Source organism: Tursiops truncatus, chromosome X (genome assembly GCF_011762595.2).
Source record: "Tursiops truncatus isolate mTurTru1 chromosome X, mTurTru1.mat.Y, whole genome shotgun sequence".
NCBI lineage: Eukaryota > Metazoa > Chordata > Mammalia > Artiodactyla > Delphinidae > Tursiops > Tursiops truncatus.
The window spans coordinates 97282674-97298676 of NC_047055.1; the positions used below are offsets into that span (position 1 = coordinate 97282674).

General features: G+C 35.7%; 1 protein-coding gene across 1 annotated transcript in view; it reads right to left on the reverse strand.

Annotated features, from left to right (window-relative positions):
• Positions 1 to 2561: 2561 nt before the first annotated feature.
• CFAP47 (cilia and flagella associated protein 47) overlaps positions 2562 to 16003 on the reverse strand; it is a 516906-nt gene continuing 503464 nt past the window's right edge. The window contains 2 exon segments of the mRNA XM_073798895.1: positions 2562 to 2591; positions 8329 to 8497. Coding sequence (XP_073654996.1) covers positions 2562 to 2591; positions 8329 to 8497 — 199 coding nt within the window.

Sequence of the window (16003 nt, forward strand, 5' to 3'; positions counted from 1 at the left end):
TATTATTCAGCTCTAAAAAGAAGGAAATTCTGTCATATGCTACAACAGGGATGAACCTTGAGGACATTAGGCTAAGTGAAATAAGCTAGTCATAAAAGGACAAATACTGTATGATTCCACTTATCTGAGGTGTCTGGAGTAGTCAAATTCATAGAGGCAGAAAGTATAATGGTAGTTGCCAGGGGCTGTAGCGAGGGGAGAATAGGGAGTTATTGTTTAATGGGTACGTAGTTTCAGTTTGGAAAGGTGAAAAGTGTTCTGGGATAGATAGTGTTAATAGCTGAACAATGTGAATGTACTTAATACCACTGAACTGTAAACTTAATGGTTAAAATGGTAAATTTTGTGTATTTTACCACACATAACACAAAAATGTTAAAATGAACAAAAGTACTTGACTCAGATACATAAATAAGGTACCACATAGTATTTATTTATCTCTATATCTGGTTATATACCTCATCTCCCTCACTGCAACTTGGTCTGACCTTGGTATAATGTGGAGGCCATCAACCTTCTACATTCCTTATTCCATATATCAGTGTTCTTGTGCTTTCTCTTTAAATAGGTCCAGAAGGAAATCCATCTGGCAAACACATTCAGAGTAAAGAATTAGTGCCTGAAGTTTAAGTGTAAAGGAGAAATGTCAGGATTCAGGTGTAACCCAGGGATAATCAGTATAGACAGACTTCCCCAGCGGTATGATCAAGCCACTTGAATGGTATTAGTAAGCAAGACACAGCATAGAAGCTCCAGTTTGTTTCTCTCTATACATTTACCTTATTTCTCTATCTGGAGTTCAGCCTTATTGATGTTTGTCTGCTGCATACACTGTCATACCTTGGCTCCCAAATTTTCCTAACTGAATAACTGAGACCGAAAGAGCTTCTCCCGTCCCAACGCCAAATTCCTAGAGAAAGAATCTGATGGCTTTTCCCAGGTGAGTTCCATGCTCTTTTTCCAATTGATTTGTGTGGTCATGTGGGAGGATGAATACGGATACTGAGGACTCATCTAGAATCCAGTGACATTTGTCTTTTGAAAGAAATGAAGCTATTGGTAAAAGAGAACCATAGGCATGAGTGAAGCAGATAACTTTGGATGAACACTTTGCTGGTGCCTCACAAATACCACTGCCTGGACAGCCTATGCATGTAGTGGGGATGCCCTCACCTCTGTGATACAGATGTCAACAGTTCCTACATAAGTATTAGAGGATGGGAGTGATTCATCAGTTCCTGTTAGCACCTCTCCCATACTCATTCAACACTCACTGGCCAGTACATAAACAACCCTGATCCATTGCAAATTTCTGCTGAAGGGCTTTCTTTCAGATGCTTGTGAATTAATGCCCTTAGAAAGTAAATGTTCCTATGGAGCAGCCCTTAGCAATGACAAATGAGTACTGGAGGATGAATATGGACCCCACTTGGCTCTGAGAAAGAAGGGGGATTACTCTGAGGCATGATCTACCTTGGACTTCAGAGATCCTGAGGAGAAGTGATATCCATTTGGACACAGAACAAACCTGTTAATAACTCACCCTCTTTTGGGTTCCTCCCCTTCCACATATCATCTCACTACCTTCTTCCCCTAATGGTGCTTTCTGTGATCAACGCCCAAATAAACTACCTCCTATCACATACCATATAAAGATTTCCCTCTTTGGGATGCAACGTAAGATAGGAGCATAGGACATAAATTGCCAAATGCCTATCTTCAGGGCTGGCATGATGGAGAGAAACAGGAAAGGACAGTCATTGGCAAAGGTAAGAGAGAGAAGCAGGAGCCGTGAGAAAGCTTCAAGTCTAACGTGTACCTGGCTGAGTCAGGGTGCAGAGTGTGAATACAGCTTGAACACTGGAGGAAGATCTAATCTACGCAGAGAAGGGAAAAAGAAGCATTGGAGAAGAGGGGGTAACGTCCTCAGCCAGATCATGGTGCAAGATCAGTAACAGACAAGCTAAGTAAGACTCATCCCCTTGAAATCTTAGCAGATGGGAACACAAAGGGAGCAGGGCCCTGCTGGCTGCCTGGAGACATGGGATTCATGTGGTCAGTAACCTGAGATGTATTAGGGAAACTTCTCAGCTGAGATCCAGAGGAGTGAATTAACAATCCACTAATATATTCTTAGTTTTCACTTGAGTAATTAATTGTTAACCAGTCAGTATAAAGATACTGCCTTACAAATGAAACCATTGGCTAATGTTTCACTTCAGTAAAGTGCTTCTTGTAAGAGGAAAGAATCCTTTCCTCGTAGATATAATTTTAAAAAGATAAGGCCTTCATTTGAAAACTGTATAAGACACCATATTTTAAGGCTTAAAAACAGAGAGAACTTCAGAGTTTTACTCAGGAACATGTTAATTAATAAGTAAACATATAAAGATCCAACAATCTGATATGTATTCACTGAGACTACAGTAACTCTGACAGAAAAAAAGCATAGAAATTACTTATCTAATCCTAAACTGTAGACACCAAGGTTCTTTTCAGTGATAGCTGATGAGAAAGAACCAGTTCCAATATCCCTCACTAGTTGACTGAATTGCAAAGTTTTACATAAGTCTTTCAAAGCTAAGTACTTCCTGAAACAGAGAAAAAAAAAAAAAAAAAAACTTTAGTAACTGATTATAATCTATATAATTAAACCTCTAGAAACTCCATAGCTATTTCTACTTGAAAGTGATTGGATTTCCTTTATTAATTATATTTCCAACATTCTAATAAAATTTGTAGTTAAAAATTAACCCAGAGACACTAGGAAAAAGGCTCTCTGTTGCTTCTTTGATGTATACCCTTTGGCTCTAAAAACTTAGCAATATAAAAATACAGAATCAAAGAGACTTAGACAAAATAAGCATTTTCGTACACAAAAGACAATATAGAAAGCTGGAGTGCTTAATGGAGCTGATGGTCTATATTCCAAAGCAGGCAGTGGGAGATGCAAATTTACCTCTTTGGGATAAGAAGGACTAGAGATCATCCATGTGAAATGGAGAAAAGGAGTTGGCTTCACTGCTTAAATCCAGGGGCTATGATTTCTAAAAGTAGGGTGAAAAAATACTGGTAACTGCTGCTCAGAGCTGCAGGCAATGGAAGCTCGAGCTGCCTGAGGTTCACTAATCAGTCCTGTATATCTTTCATATCCCTACCAGGGAGGAGGCCCAAGCCTTCATTATGAGAGCTACTTGTCAACTGAGGGCACCAGGACATTCCTGGAAGGAGCCTCATAACTCCTTGTCAGAGAGGAAAGAGCCCGGAAAGTGAAAGAAAAAGAAAACAATGCAAAGCAAAAAAATACATATTCCCCTTAGATAAGCCTGTGATCCACCATTCTAAAATGCATGAAGAAACCTAATGCTAAGAAAGACAATCAATAAGATAAACATCACAACAGGAATTATCTCCTCATGATATTAACTTTATGGAATATTTTGACAAATGCTTTATAGTAAACACTGCTATGATACTCAAAGATAAAATCTTATTAAGGAATGAACAAGAAAACATCAAACGAGAAGCTACATATATTTAAAAGGTGAATATAAAAAAACTAATCGAAATATAAGAAATAAAAAACATCATCAAAATAAACAATAAAATCAATAGACAGGATAAACTCTAAACAGAACACCCCTGAAAAGACTATTACTGACTTGGAAGATAGCACTGAACACTTCATCTACCACACAGCAAAGAGATAAAAAAGGTAAAATATATGTACAAGCTGTTAATATTCCCACAAGATCGATTGAGATCCTTTACACTTAAGCTTCAGGCCCTAAGCTCTTGGGATCTCTTTCCAGAATACAGAAAATGCAGGCAAGGAAGAGAAGGAATATTTGATAAGATATTAGTTGAGAATTTTCTGACATGGAAGAGAGATATAAGTATTCAAAATGATAGCACAGTTTGAGTACCAAGCAGAATAATAACAGTAATAATAACAACAATAATAAAATAACATAATAGACCCATTGCTAGATACATAATAGAGAAATTTTCAGGAAATCAAGAATGAAAGAAAAAAACCTTAAAAGCTAAAAAGGAAAGTCAGTTTACCTTTCAGGTAAACTTGACATAGAACAGATTTCTCATCAACAAGAAAAGTCATAGAAAATAGGGTAATAACTGCAAAGTGCTGAGGGGAAAAATAGTTATGAACCCAGAAATCTATGCCTAGAGAAAGTGTAAATTGAGAGTAAGGGCAAAATGAAGACATCTCTAGAAATAAGACTAAAAGAAGTTAGTTGTCACAAACAAACCCTTACAATATTGATTTAGGTTACAAGAAAAATCTTAAGTGAATGACAATTTTTTTTTCTTCCTGATTGTATGTTTGAACCATGTGTTTTGTTTACAAGGAGGCTCCTCACAATCCCAGCTTAACTCTTTCCTTCCCAGGGTAAATACCCCATGTTGCCCAGTCTGTTCTCCAGGAACTATCCTTGCTATGTGGTTGTTTGGCTCAGTGGGGACAAGACCCGGGACTGCTGTACCCAACATCAGGATCAGGATCTAGATATTCCTCTCTTTAACCAACTTCTTCTTAGTTTACACCACTGCCTCTTCTCTCTGCTTGCTACTTTTTAAATGTTTGTTTTTCAGAGTCATAACCATGGCCCTCTTCTCTTACTGTATATTTTGCCTTAACGTGTGAACATTAGAAGCACCTAAACACACGTTAAAATGTAGATTCTTGCATTTAGCCCCAAATAATGAATCAGAATGGAGGAGAGTGAACCTTGTAACTGCATTTTTAGCAATCAACTAAGACAATTCTAATGCATACTAGGATTTGAGAACCACTGCTTTTATAAGCTTACTATAAACATTATCATGCTTTCCTTTTGACTCATACCAATAAGTCACAAAATTATCAGAATCAAACCCATGTTCTGAGTTCCATATGCATATATTCACCTGCTAACTGGCCATTTCAATATAAATGTCCTTTATTTATCCATCTTCCTACCCCTTTACTCTATGTAGTCCCTTAGCTGAGAATGTGTTCCCACCAACATTTGTTCCCACATTTTCTGTTAATCCCCAGCCCATTAATCCTGAGCTCCAACCATTGCTTACTCCTGGACATGCTATGTACTGTCACATTTTTAGGCTTTGGCACATGTCCCTCCTCCCAGTCTGAGAGGCCACACTCTCCTTCTATACCCAGAAGACAACAACTCCATTAATATCCTGGTCAAATGTAATGTCTTCTGTGAAGCCTTTTCTTACTCCCCAGCCAGGTCCCCACCTCTGTCTTTCTACACCAAGGTCTCAATCACAGCATTTTCCATGTGGTCTGGAAACTACCTATTTACACCTGTCTTCCCCACCAGTCAGGGAGCACTTGCAGGAAGGTCTGACCAGTGCTCATTTGTTTTTTTATCTCAAGGCTCAGTACAGAACCTAGCTTGGAGTAGTACTCAGCATGTGTTTATTAAGTAAGGGCATAAACACATAAGTGAATTGATAGATACTTGGCCAACATTCACAAATTCCAAATCAGCATATGTATTTTTTAAAATGTACAGTGTCAGCTCCATATGGAACTTTCAGAATCTCAGAAAACTCTTAGATTCCGTTCTTCAGAAAATTCACATACTAATGAGCAAATTGAGATCCTCAAGTAAGAAACTCCAAGTAAAATCTTTTAATACTTTTTCAGACTTCTTTTTAAATATGAAGCTACAAAAATCAACAGCATGTTCTGTGTTCTCTAGAGATAAGAAAGAAGTTTGTGGACACTGTTAGCTCTTTATCTGGTTACTCCCCCTACTCCTCATGTAACTGCTCTAGTCTCTGAATTGATGTGGTGCCCTTTGATTTTTTTAAATTGAAGTATAGTTGATTTACAATACTATCTATGATACAAAACTATCACTATAGTGATAGTTTCAGGTATACAGCATAGTGATTCAGTGATTGTTTTCTGAATATATTCCATTATAGGTTATTATAAGATATTGAATATAATTTCCTGTGCTCTACAATAAATCCTTGTTGCTTATGTTTTATGTATAGTAGTTTGTATCTGTCCACTTCTGCTTTGTATGTAGATGCATTTGTACTATTTTTTACATTTCACATATAAGTTATACCATGTGGTATGTCTTTCTCTGACTTACTTCACAAAGTAAAATATTCTCTAGGAACATCCATGTTGCTGCAAATGGCAATATTTCATTCTTTTTTATGGCTGAGTAATATTTCATTTTATATATATATATATATATATATATATATACACACACACACACACACACACATACGCATTATATATGTATACCACATACTCTTAAGCCAATCATCTGTAGATGGGCACTTGGCTTGTTTCCTTGTCTTGGCTATTGTAACTAGTGCTACTATGAACATTGGGGTGCATGTATCTTTTCAAATTAGAGTTTTCATCTTTTCCAGATATATGCGCAGGAGTGGGATTACTGACTTATATGGAAACTCTTTTTTTAGTTTTTTAAGGAATCTCCCTATTGTTCTCCATAGTGGCTGCACCAATTTACATTTACATTTCCACCAACAGTGTATGAGGGTTTCCTTTCCTTCACAATGCCTCCAGCACTTAATATTTGCAGACATTTGATGATGGCCATTCTGAGTGGTTTGAGGTGATATCTCACTGTGGTTTTGATTTACATTTCTCTAATAATTACTGATATTGGGCATCTCTCTATGTGTCGTTGGCCATCTGTATGCCTTCTTTGGGAAAATGTCTATTTAGATCTTCTGCCTATTTTTTGATTGCATTGTTTGTTTTATTTTTCACATTGAGGTCCACAATTTATCTGGAGTTAATTTTTGGTTATGGTGTAAAGTAGAGGTTAAGATTTCTTTTTCTTAAAGGAACGAAACTGAGTTATTCGTAGTGAGGTGGATGGACCTAGAGTCTTTCATACAGAGTGAAGTAAGTCAGAAAGAGAAAGACAAATACCGTATGCTAACACATATATATGGAATTTAAGAAAAAAAACATGTCTTGAAGAACCTAGGGGTAAGACAGGAATAAAGACACAGACCTACTAGAGAATGGACTTCAGGATATGGGGAGGGGGAAGGGTAAGCTGTGACAAAGTGAGAGAGTGGCATGGACATATATACACTACCAAACGTAAAATAGATAGCTAGTGGGAAGCAGCCGCATAGCACAGGGAGATCAGCTCGGTGCTTTGTGACCACCTGGAGGGGTGGTAGGGAGGGTGGGAGGGAGGGAGACGCAAGAGGGAAGAGATATGGGAACATATGTATATATGTGACTGATTCACTTTGTTATAAAGCAGAAACTGAGACACCATTTAAAGCAATTATACTCCAATAAAGATTAAAAAAAAAAAAAGAAGGAAATACATCAACATGATCATTTAAAATCAAATACTAACACAGGAGTGGGTTATGTGCAGCAAGTCTCCAGAGGCTTTATATTTTTATTACCTGGGTTGTAAGGACTCTAAGATGAAAAATAAAAATAATTTTCTCAAGCAATATCCAACATTTTTCTCTATTCATTAAAACAGTAACAACACATTTTTCTGCCAATGGTGCTGCTTAATTAATGTCTGATTCAGAAGTCTAGTAGACACTTTGGGATCAGTAGTTGTGTCTCAAAACAAGACTACAAGTCCCTTGTGCCTGTGCTACTGAAAACAGACAGTGGCAATAGGCATCTTTTCAGAAATAACTTGAAAGTTATCTTTAGCCAAAATGTTCCTAGTGGCATATATGTGGGAAATTTTATGGAGAAGTGTTGCTTACTGGATAAATTTTCAGAATTGTATTTACCTTAACTTTTTATAAAATGATCACTTTAACATTATTTTACATTAATGGCCCATTTCACATCGTTTTTTTTTTTTTCAATTCAAGATAAAATTTATCTTCTATTTAATTTTCTTCATTTTAGACTTTAACATTTTGACAACATCTTATCCCTTAATCAAAGGTTTCAAAATCTCTATCACAAATCACCTAAAGTCTTTGAATAGGTTATTACAGAAAATAATATGTGACTATACAAATCACTTTACAGTCATTATTTATCTCTTCCACAATTCCTTAATATGGAAGAGAAATAATTTCCTATTTTCACTGGTGATAACAATATTTTTGGCTATACTTCACATTTAAAATTTCTTTATTGACCAAAAGGAAGTTAAAACAATACAGAGCAGTTGAAATATGTTGACTTTTACAAGATAATGTTGCTATTCTTTATCTGTGATCATTGGGTGAAACCTTTTCTCCCAAAGTCATTTAATGACTTTTGTGACATCAAACATTCTTGACTACTGCCTTTGTAGAACTCACCTGTATTGCTAACGTTGCTTTGTATTTCCTGCTGTACATTTTGGGTTTAAAACCCACAACGATTAGAGTTCCTTCAGTGTCAAAAGGAAGAAGTTCTCCAACCTGAGGTTTTACAAAAAACTCAGGATCACTGCCAGGTAGGAAGTATGCCGTGAATGGCTCGGGATTTCTGGAACAAAAATATAATATCAACCTTTAAAATTGTATCATTACCCTGTTCTCTTTATGAGAACTTGATGGGTAGGGCTTGGTTTATATCCTGCTGCATAGGACTACAGTTAAACATTAATGCTGTTATGCAGCTGTGAGTCTGATACTTGTTACTTTATGGAATGCTTACAGAATAATAGTGAGGAGGCATTTTTTAAATTACCGAAAAGTGTCATTCTTTGCAGGGTGACAAAAATGGAATCTTAAAGATCTTTTCAATCACATTTTATATTTATAGTGTACAAAGAATAAAATGCTGTCCCTATAATAACTGAATAACAAATGAAAATTCAATTATTTTTAAATAAATTAATATCTAAAATGCCTGACCACAGCAGCTATCATAAAGCCTTTGTTTTTACTATTATTCCAATGTGACATTTGCTCACTCTCCTTCAGTTTTCCACCTGCTAAGTAAGACATAAGTACTTTACAGGTTCATTAAAGATTCTTGGGCCTGAAGATGAGCTGCTATGATCTGAAGTGAACTGAGTGACATTTAAGATTCAAGTGACCATCTTGAAGTCAAGGTAGATTACATTTGAGATGAAGACTGTGAAAGAATTTGAGGAACTTCTTGGTAGAAGAAAGCAGGAGAGAGGCACAGTACATGGGAGGTTGTGAGGATTTTAAAATCCAAACTGACAGGGGAGATACAGGCAGAAGGTAAAGAACAGTTTCCTAGAAAAGATCCAACAGTGAAACATAGAAGAGCAGATGGGAGATTCAGGTTGGGACTCACTGATCCTTTCAGTAAATGTGTATTGAGTATCATAGTAGGTGGTCTGAGAAAGTGGACTATGGATACAGATGGCTTAGACTGGAATCTTAGCTCTACCTGGGAGCATGACTTCAGGCAACTTGCTTAGTCTTTTTGAACCTCAGTTTTCATTCTGTTAAATTAATAATACCCATAAAGATTATTATCTTTCTTGGCACATGGAAAGTACCTGACAAGGACTAATTAATATTAATATAGTCATTATGATTGTTATCGTTTTAAAACATTTTATTACCAGTGCTAGGCAATGATGCATGATCCGATAAATAAGAGATGTATAAAACAGAATATCCAGAGGGGTGATGTCAGGAAGATGGCAGAATAGGAAGCCCCAGATCAGTTCCATGGAGACACTGATTCAAAATTATGCAGGCCAATTTCCATTGTGAGAAATTCTGAAACCAGTTAAGAGGCTTCTGCCCTCCAGGTGAGTGCAAAATCAGCTGCTCTGAAGCTATTAGGAAAATCTGTGGATGCAGTCACCACAAGCTCTCCCTCCTGAGCACAGTACCACAGGATTAGGAGGGAATTCTCAGGTCTCACTTCTCCCAGGTGAAGAAAAGAGAAGAGTGGACCAGACGTCCAACATCTGGATATTGGAGGTGTGGGGCTGCTGGGGGACTGGCTTCCGTCTTGCCTATCTTGAAGTATTGATGAGACCTGACACACTCCAGAAGCACGGTAGTTTCTGAGAACAAAAAAGAGCTGGGCAGGGTACTGGTTCTACAGAGGTCTCATGGTATGGCAGACAGAAACTGATATAGCTCAGAAGGCTCTCCATAAGTGCAGAAAAAGAAGAGAGGAACATGCATCCAAATTTCTGGCTTTTCAGTGGGCTGCTTAAGGTTCTGATTTCTGTCTTGCTTGTCTTATGGAACTGAGAGAACATGACAAACTCTAGATGCCTAGAGGCTGCTGAAAAAAAGATCTGGGCAGTGTGCTATTTCAGAGTACTCACACTACAGAAGACAGACACCAGAGGGAGCAAGAGATTACAAACTCCTGACAAAATAGAAGCTGGCAAGCCCCTCTAATTAGTGATCTTCACACACAAGATCAGAAAGACATATTCACAGAAAAGATCTGAGAGGCCCCCAGAGTCTCTAGTTGCACTGCTTGGTGAAGATCTTTCCCTGTATAAAGCCAGTCTGTAAAGAATGGGAGAGGTAGCTATTTTTTCAAATGTGTAGACACCAACACAAAGTTAAAAAGAAAATGAAAAAAATTACCCTGTTAAAGAAACAAAATAAGTCTCCAGAAACACACCATAAAGAAATGGAGGTACAGGAATTACTTGACAAATTATTCAAAATAACTGTCATGAAGATGTTCAACAATATCAGGAAAACAATGCATGAACAAAGTGAGAATTTCAACAAAGAGATAGAAAATATAAAAAAAGACCAAACAAATTTTGGAGCTGAGGAATGTAGCTGAAAAATTCACTGAAATGAAAAATTCACTAGAGGGTCAACAGATTTGATCAAGCAAAAGTAATCAGAGAATTTGAAGAAAAGTCATGTGAAATTATCCAGTCAGAGGAGCAAAAAGAAAAATAAATAAAATAGAGTGAAGAAAATCTAAGGGACTTACACAACAATATCAAGAGGACCAATATACACATTATGAGTCTCAAAAGGAAAAGAGAAAAATAGAGGCAGAAAGCTTATTTAAAGAAATAATGGCCAAAAACTTCCCAAATCTGGGGAAGGAAATGGACATCAGATTCATTAAGTTCAAAAGGCTCTAAACAGGATGAAACCAAATAACTCCACAATGAGATGCATAATCAAAATGTCAACAAAGCCAGAAAGAGAATTTGGAAATAGCAAGAGAAAAATAACTTATCACATACAAGGGAATCCTTGTAAGACTCTCAGCAGATTTCTCAGCAGAAACCTTGTAAGCCTGAAATGAGAGGGATGATATATTTAAAGTGATAAAAAACAAACTGCTAAACAGAAACACTATAACCAGAAAAAACATCCTTCAAAAATGAAGTAGATACTTTCCCTGACAAAGAAAAGCTGAGGGAGCTAATCACCATTAGACCTGCCTTACAAGGCATGCTAAAGGGAGTCCTTCAAGTTGAAATGAAAAGATGCCAAACAGCCACACAAAAGCATTCGAAAGTATAAAGCTCACTGGTAAAGGTAAATATATAGAAAAATATACAAAACTCAATAGTGTAACAGTGGTACATAAATCACTTTTAATTGTGGCATAAAAGTTAAAAAACAAAAGTATAAAAATAACTATAATTATAAAATATATTAATGGATACACAATATAAAATATGTAATTTGTACATCACTAACAAAGTGTACAGATTTTTGTATGCAACTGAAGTCAAGTTATCAACTTAAAATGGATTGTTAAACTTATGAGGTGTTTTATGTAAGCCCTATGGTAGCCACAAAGAAAACACCTACAGAAGATACCCAAAAGAAAATGAGAAAGGAATCAAAGCATGTCACTAGAAAAAAAATCAATACAACATAAAGGAAGACAGCAAGAGAAGAAAAGATGGACAAAAGAGCTATAAGACATACAGAAAACAACAAAATGACAATGCTAAGTCCTTCCCTATCAATAATTACTTTAAATATAAATCAAACTCCCCACTGAAAAGAGACAGTAGCTGATAGGATAAAAAACTGTCTATAAGAGACTGCTGTCTATAAGAGACTAACTTTGGGTTTAAAAATACACATAAGCTGAAAGTTTTAAAGGGAAGAAAGATGGCAAATGGTAAACAAAAGAACATGGATGGCCTTACTTATATTAGGCAAAGCAGACTTAATAAAAAACTGTCAGAGAAGACAAAGAAGGACCTTATATCAGATCAACTTGACAGAATGATATAACGATTATACATATTATAGCTATACATATGCCCCACAATAGAGTATCTAAATATATGTACCAAAGATTAATAGAAATGAAAGGAGAAATAGAAAGCAATAGAATAATAATAGGAGATTTCAAAATCCCATTTCCAATAATGGATAGAAAACCGAGAAAGAAGATCAATAAGAAAAAAGAAGACAGGAACAATGCTATAGACAAATGGTTCTAACAAATATACGCAGAGTATTCCACTCAACAGCAACAGCATTTACATTCCTCTCAGGGGCACATGGAACATTCTCAAGGACAGACTGTATGTTAGGTCACAAATCAAGTCTAAACAAATTTAAGAAGACTGAAATCCTACCAGTTGTCTTTTTCCACCACAGTGGAATGAAACTAGATTATCAATAGCAGAAGGAAAATTGGAAATACACAAATATGTGGAAATTAAAAAATCAAATTTTAATTTAAAAAAAAAAACAATGAAATCTTGAACTACCAATGAACCAAAGAAGAAGTCAAAAAGATGTTAGAAAATATCTTGAGACAAACGAAAATGAAAACACAACATTGCTTGAGGAATGCAGCAAAAGTAGTACTAAGAGGGAAGTTTATAGTGATAAATGCCTACATTAAAAAAAAAAAAAAAAGAAAGAAAGAACTCAAATAAACAACCTAACTCTATACCTCAAGAAACTAGAAAAAGAAGAAAAACTCAACCCAAAGTTAGCAGAAAGAAGGAAATAATAAAGAGTAGAGCAGAAATAAATCAAAGAGACAATAGAAAAAAATCAACTAAGAGTTTGTTTTTTGAAAAGAACAAAATCAACAAAATTACCTAATTAAGGAAAAAAGAGAAGACAAATATATAAAATCATAAATGAAAAAGGACACATTACAATTGATGCCCCAGAAATAAAAATGATCATAAGAGACTGTTGTGAACAATTATATATCAAAAAATTGTATAACCTAGAAGAAATGAATAAATTCCCCCCAAAATGTAATCTACCGAGACAGAATCATGAATAAACAGAAAATCTGAACAGATCTATAAATATTAAGCACATTGAATCAGTAATCAAAATCCTCCCAACAAAGAAAAGCCCAGGAACAGATGGTGAATTCTACCAAATATTTAAAGAAGAATTAACATTAATCCATCTTAAACTCTTCCAAAATATTGAAAAGGAGGGAATACTTCCAAATACTTCCAAGTATAATTTATCCTGATGCCAAAGCCAGAAAGACACCACAAAAAAAGAAAACTACCAGCCAATATCCTTGATGAATATAGATGCAAAAAATCCTCAACAAATGCTATCAAATTGAATTCAATGGCACATTAATAGGATCATACACCATGTCCAAATAGGATTTAACCATAGGATGCAAGGAAGGTTCCACATAAGAAAATCAATTAATATGATAAACCACTTTAACAGAATGAAGGATAAAAAACACATGATCATCTCAGGACATGCAGAAAAAAATTTGACAAAATTCAACACCCTTTTATAATAAAAAAAAAAAACCTCAACAATCTAGGAATAGAAGAAAATTAGTTCAACATAATAGAGGCCCATATACAAAGTCCACAGCTAATATCATCCTCAATGTTGAAAAAACAAAAGCTTTTCCTCTGATATCATTATCTCTGTTAGCAGATGACATGATTTTATTTGTAGAATGATTCCAGGAAAAACTGTTATAACTAATAAATGAATTCAGTAAAGTTGCAGGATACAAAATCAACATACAAAAATCAGTTGCATTACTATATACTAACAATGAACTATTTGAAAAAAGAAATGAAAAAAAAATCCTATTTAAAATAGCATGAAAAAGAATACAGTTGACCCCTGAACAACACAAGTTTGAACTGCATAGGTCCACTTATACATGAATTTTTAAAAATACATATACTACAGTACTATACGATCTGTAATTGGTTCAAATCTGTTGGTGTGGAGTCACATATAGGGAAGGCTGACTGTTGACTGCTGGAAGGTCAGTACCCCTAACTCCCATATTGTTCAAGGGTCAACTGTACTTAGACATAGATTTAACCAAGAATTTTAAGATCTGTACATTGAAAACTAACAGACAAGGATGAAAGGAATTAGAGAAGACATAAATAAATGGAAAGATATCTCCATATTCATGGACAGGAAGAATCAATATCGTTAAAACGTCCATACTATCCAAAGCAATCTACAGATTCAATGCAATCCCCACCAAAATCCCAATGGCATTTTTTGAAGAAATAATAAAAAAAATTGTAAAATGCATACGCAATCGTAAAGGATTCTGAATGGCCAAAACAATCTTGAGAAATAAAAACAAAGCTAGAGGCCTCATACTTAGTAACTTCAAAATTTATTCCAGATCTGCAGTAATCAATATGGAATGATACAGGAATAAAGACAGACATATAGACCAATGGAACAGAACAGAGAGCCTGGGGATAAATGCACACATATACAGTCAACTAATCTTCGACAAAGGTGCTGAAAATACACAATGGGGAAAGGATAGTCTCTTTAATAAATGGTGCTAGGAAAGTGGTATAACCATATACAAAAAAATAAAATTGGACCCCTATCATATACCACTAACAAAAATCAACTCAAAATGGATTAAAGATATAAACATAAGACCTAAACCCTGTATAAATCAAAAGTAAAAATTTCAGAGGAAAACAAGGGAAAAGATCCTTCACCTTAGTCTTAGAAATGAATTTTTGGATATAACATCAAAAGCACTGGCAACAAAAGCAAAAATAAAGAAGTAGGACTATATCACACTAAAATTTTTCTGCACAGCAAAGGAAAAAAAATCACCCAATGAAAAGGCAACCTCTGGACTGGGAGAAAATATTTGCATACCATATATCTGATAGGGGGGTAATATCTAAAATACATAAGGAACTCATACAACTCAATAGCAAGAAAACCCACAAATAACCCTATTAAAAAATGGGCACAGGACCTCAATAGATATTTTTCTAAAGAAGACAGACAAATGGCCAACAAGTATATGAAAAGGTGCTCAACATCACTGATCATCAGGGAAATGCAAATTGAAACCACAGTGGGCCATCACCTCACACCTGTTCAAAGAGTCAAAAAATAAGTGCTGGCATGAATGTGGAAAAAAAGAAAACTACTGAACACTGTTGGTGGGATTTAAAATTGGAACAGCCATTGTGGAAAACTGTACGAAGTTTCCTCAAAAAGCTAAAGTTGAATTACCATATGATCCAACAATCCTACTTCTGGATTGTATATCTAAAGGAAATGAAATCAGTATCTCAAAGATATATCTGCATTCCCATGTTATTGTAGCATTAGTCACAAAAGCTAAGATATGGAAATAATCTAAGTGTCTGTCTACAGTTGAATGGATAAAGAAATCTGGTATATACACAGAATGGAATATTATTTAGCCATAAAAAAGAAGGAAGTCTTGGGACATTAGGGACAACATGGATGAACCTGGAGGGCATTATGCTAAGTGAAATAAGCCAGATGAGAAAAACAAATCAGCTGCTACTTTAACCCTGTCCTGTCTGGGGAGGGAACAGACGCCCTCAGGCAATCTCCATGCAGAAGAGGGGCCAAATTCAAAGCTGAACCCCAGGAGCTGTGCGAACGAGAAAGGGAAATTTCTACCAGCAGCCTCAGGAGCAGCGGATTAAATCTCCACAATCAACTTCATGTACCCTGCATCTGTGGAATACCTGAATAAACAATGAATCATCCCAAAATTGAGGTGGTGGACTTTGGGAGCAACTGTAGACTTGGTGTTTGCTTTCTGCATCTAATTTCT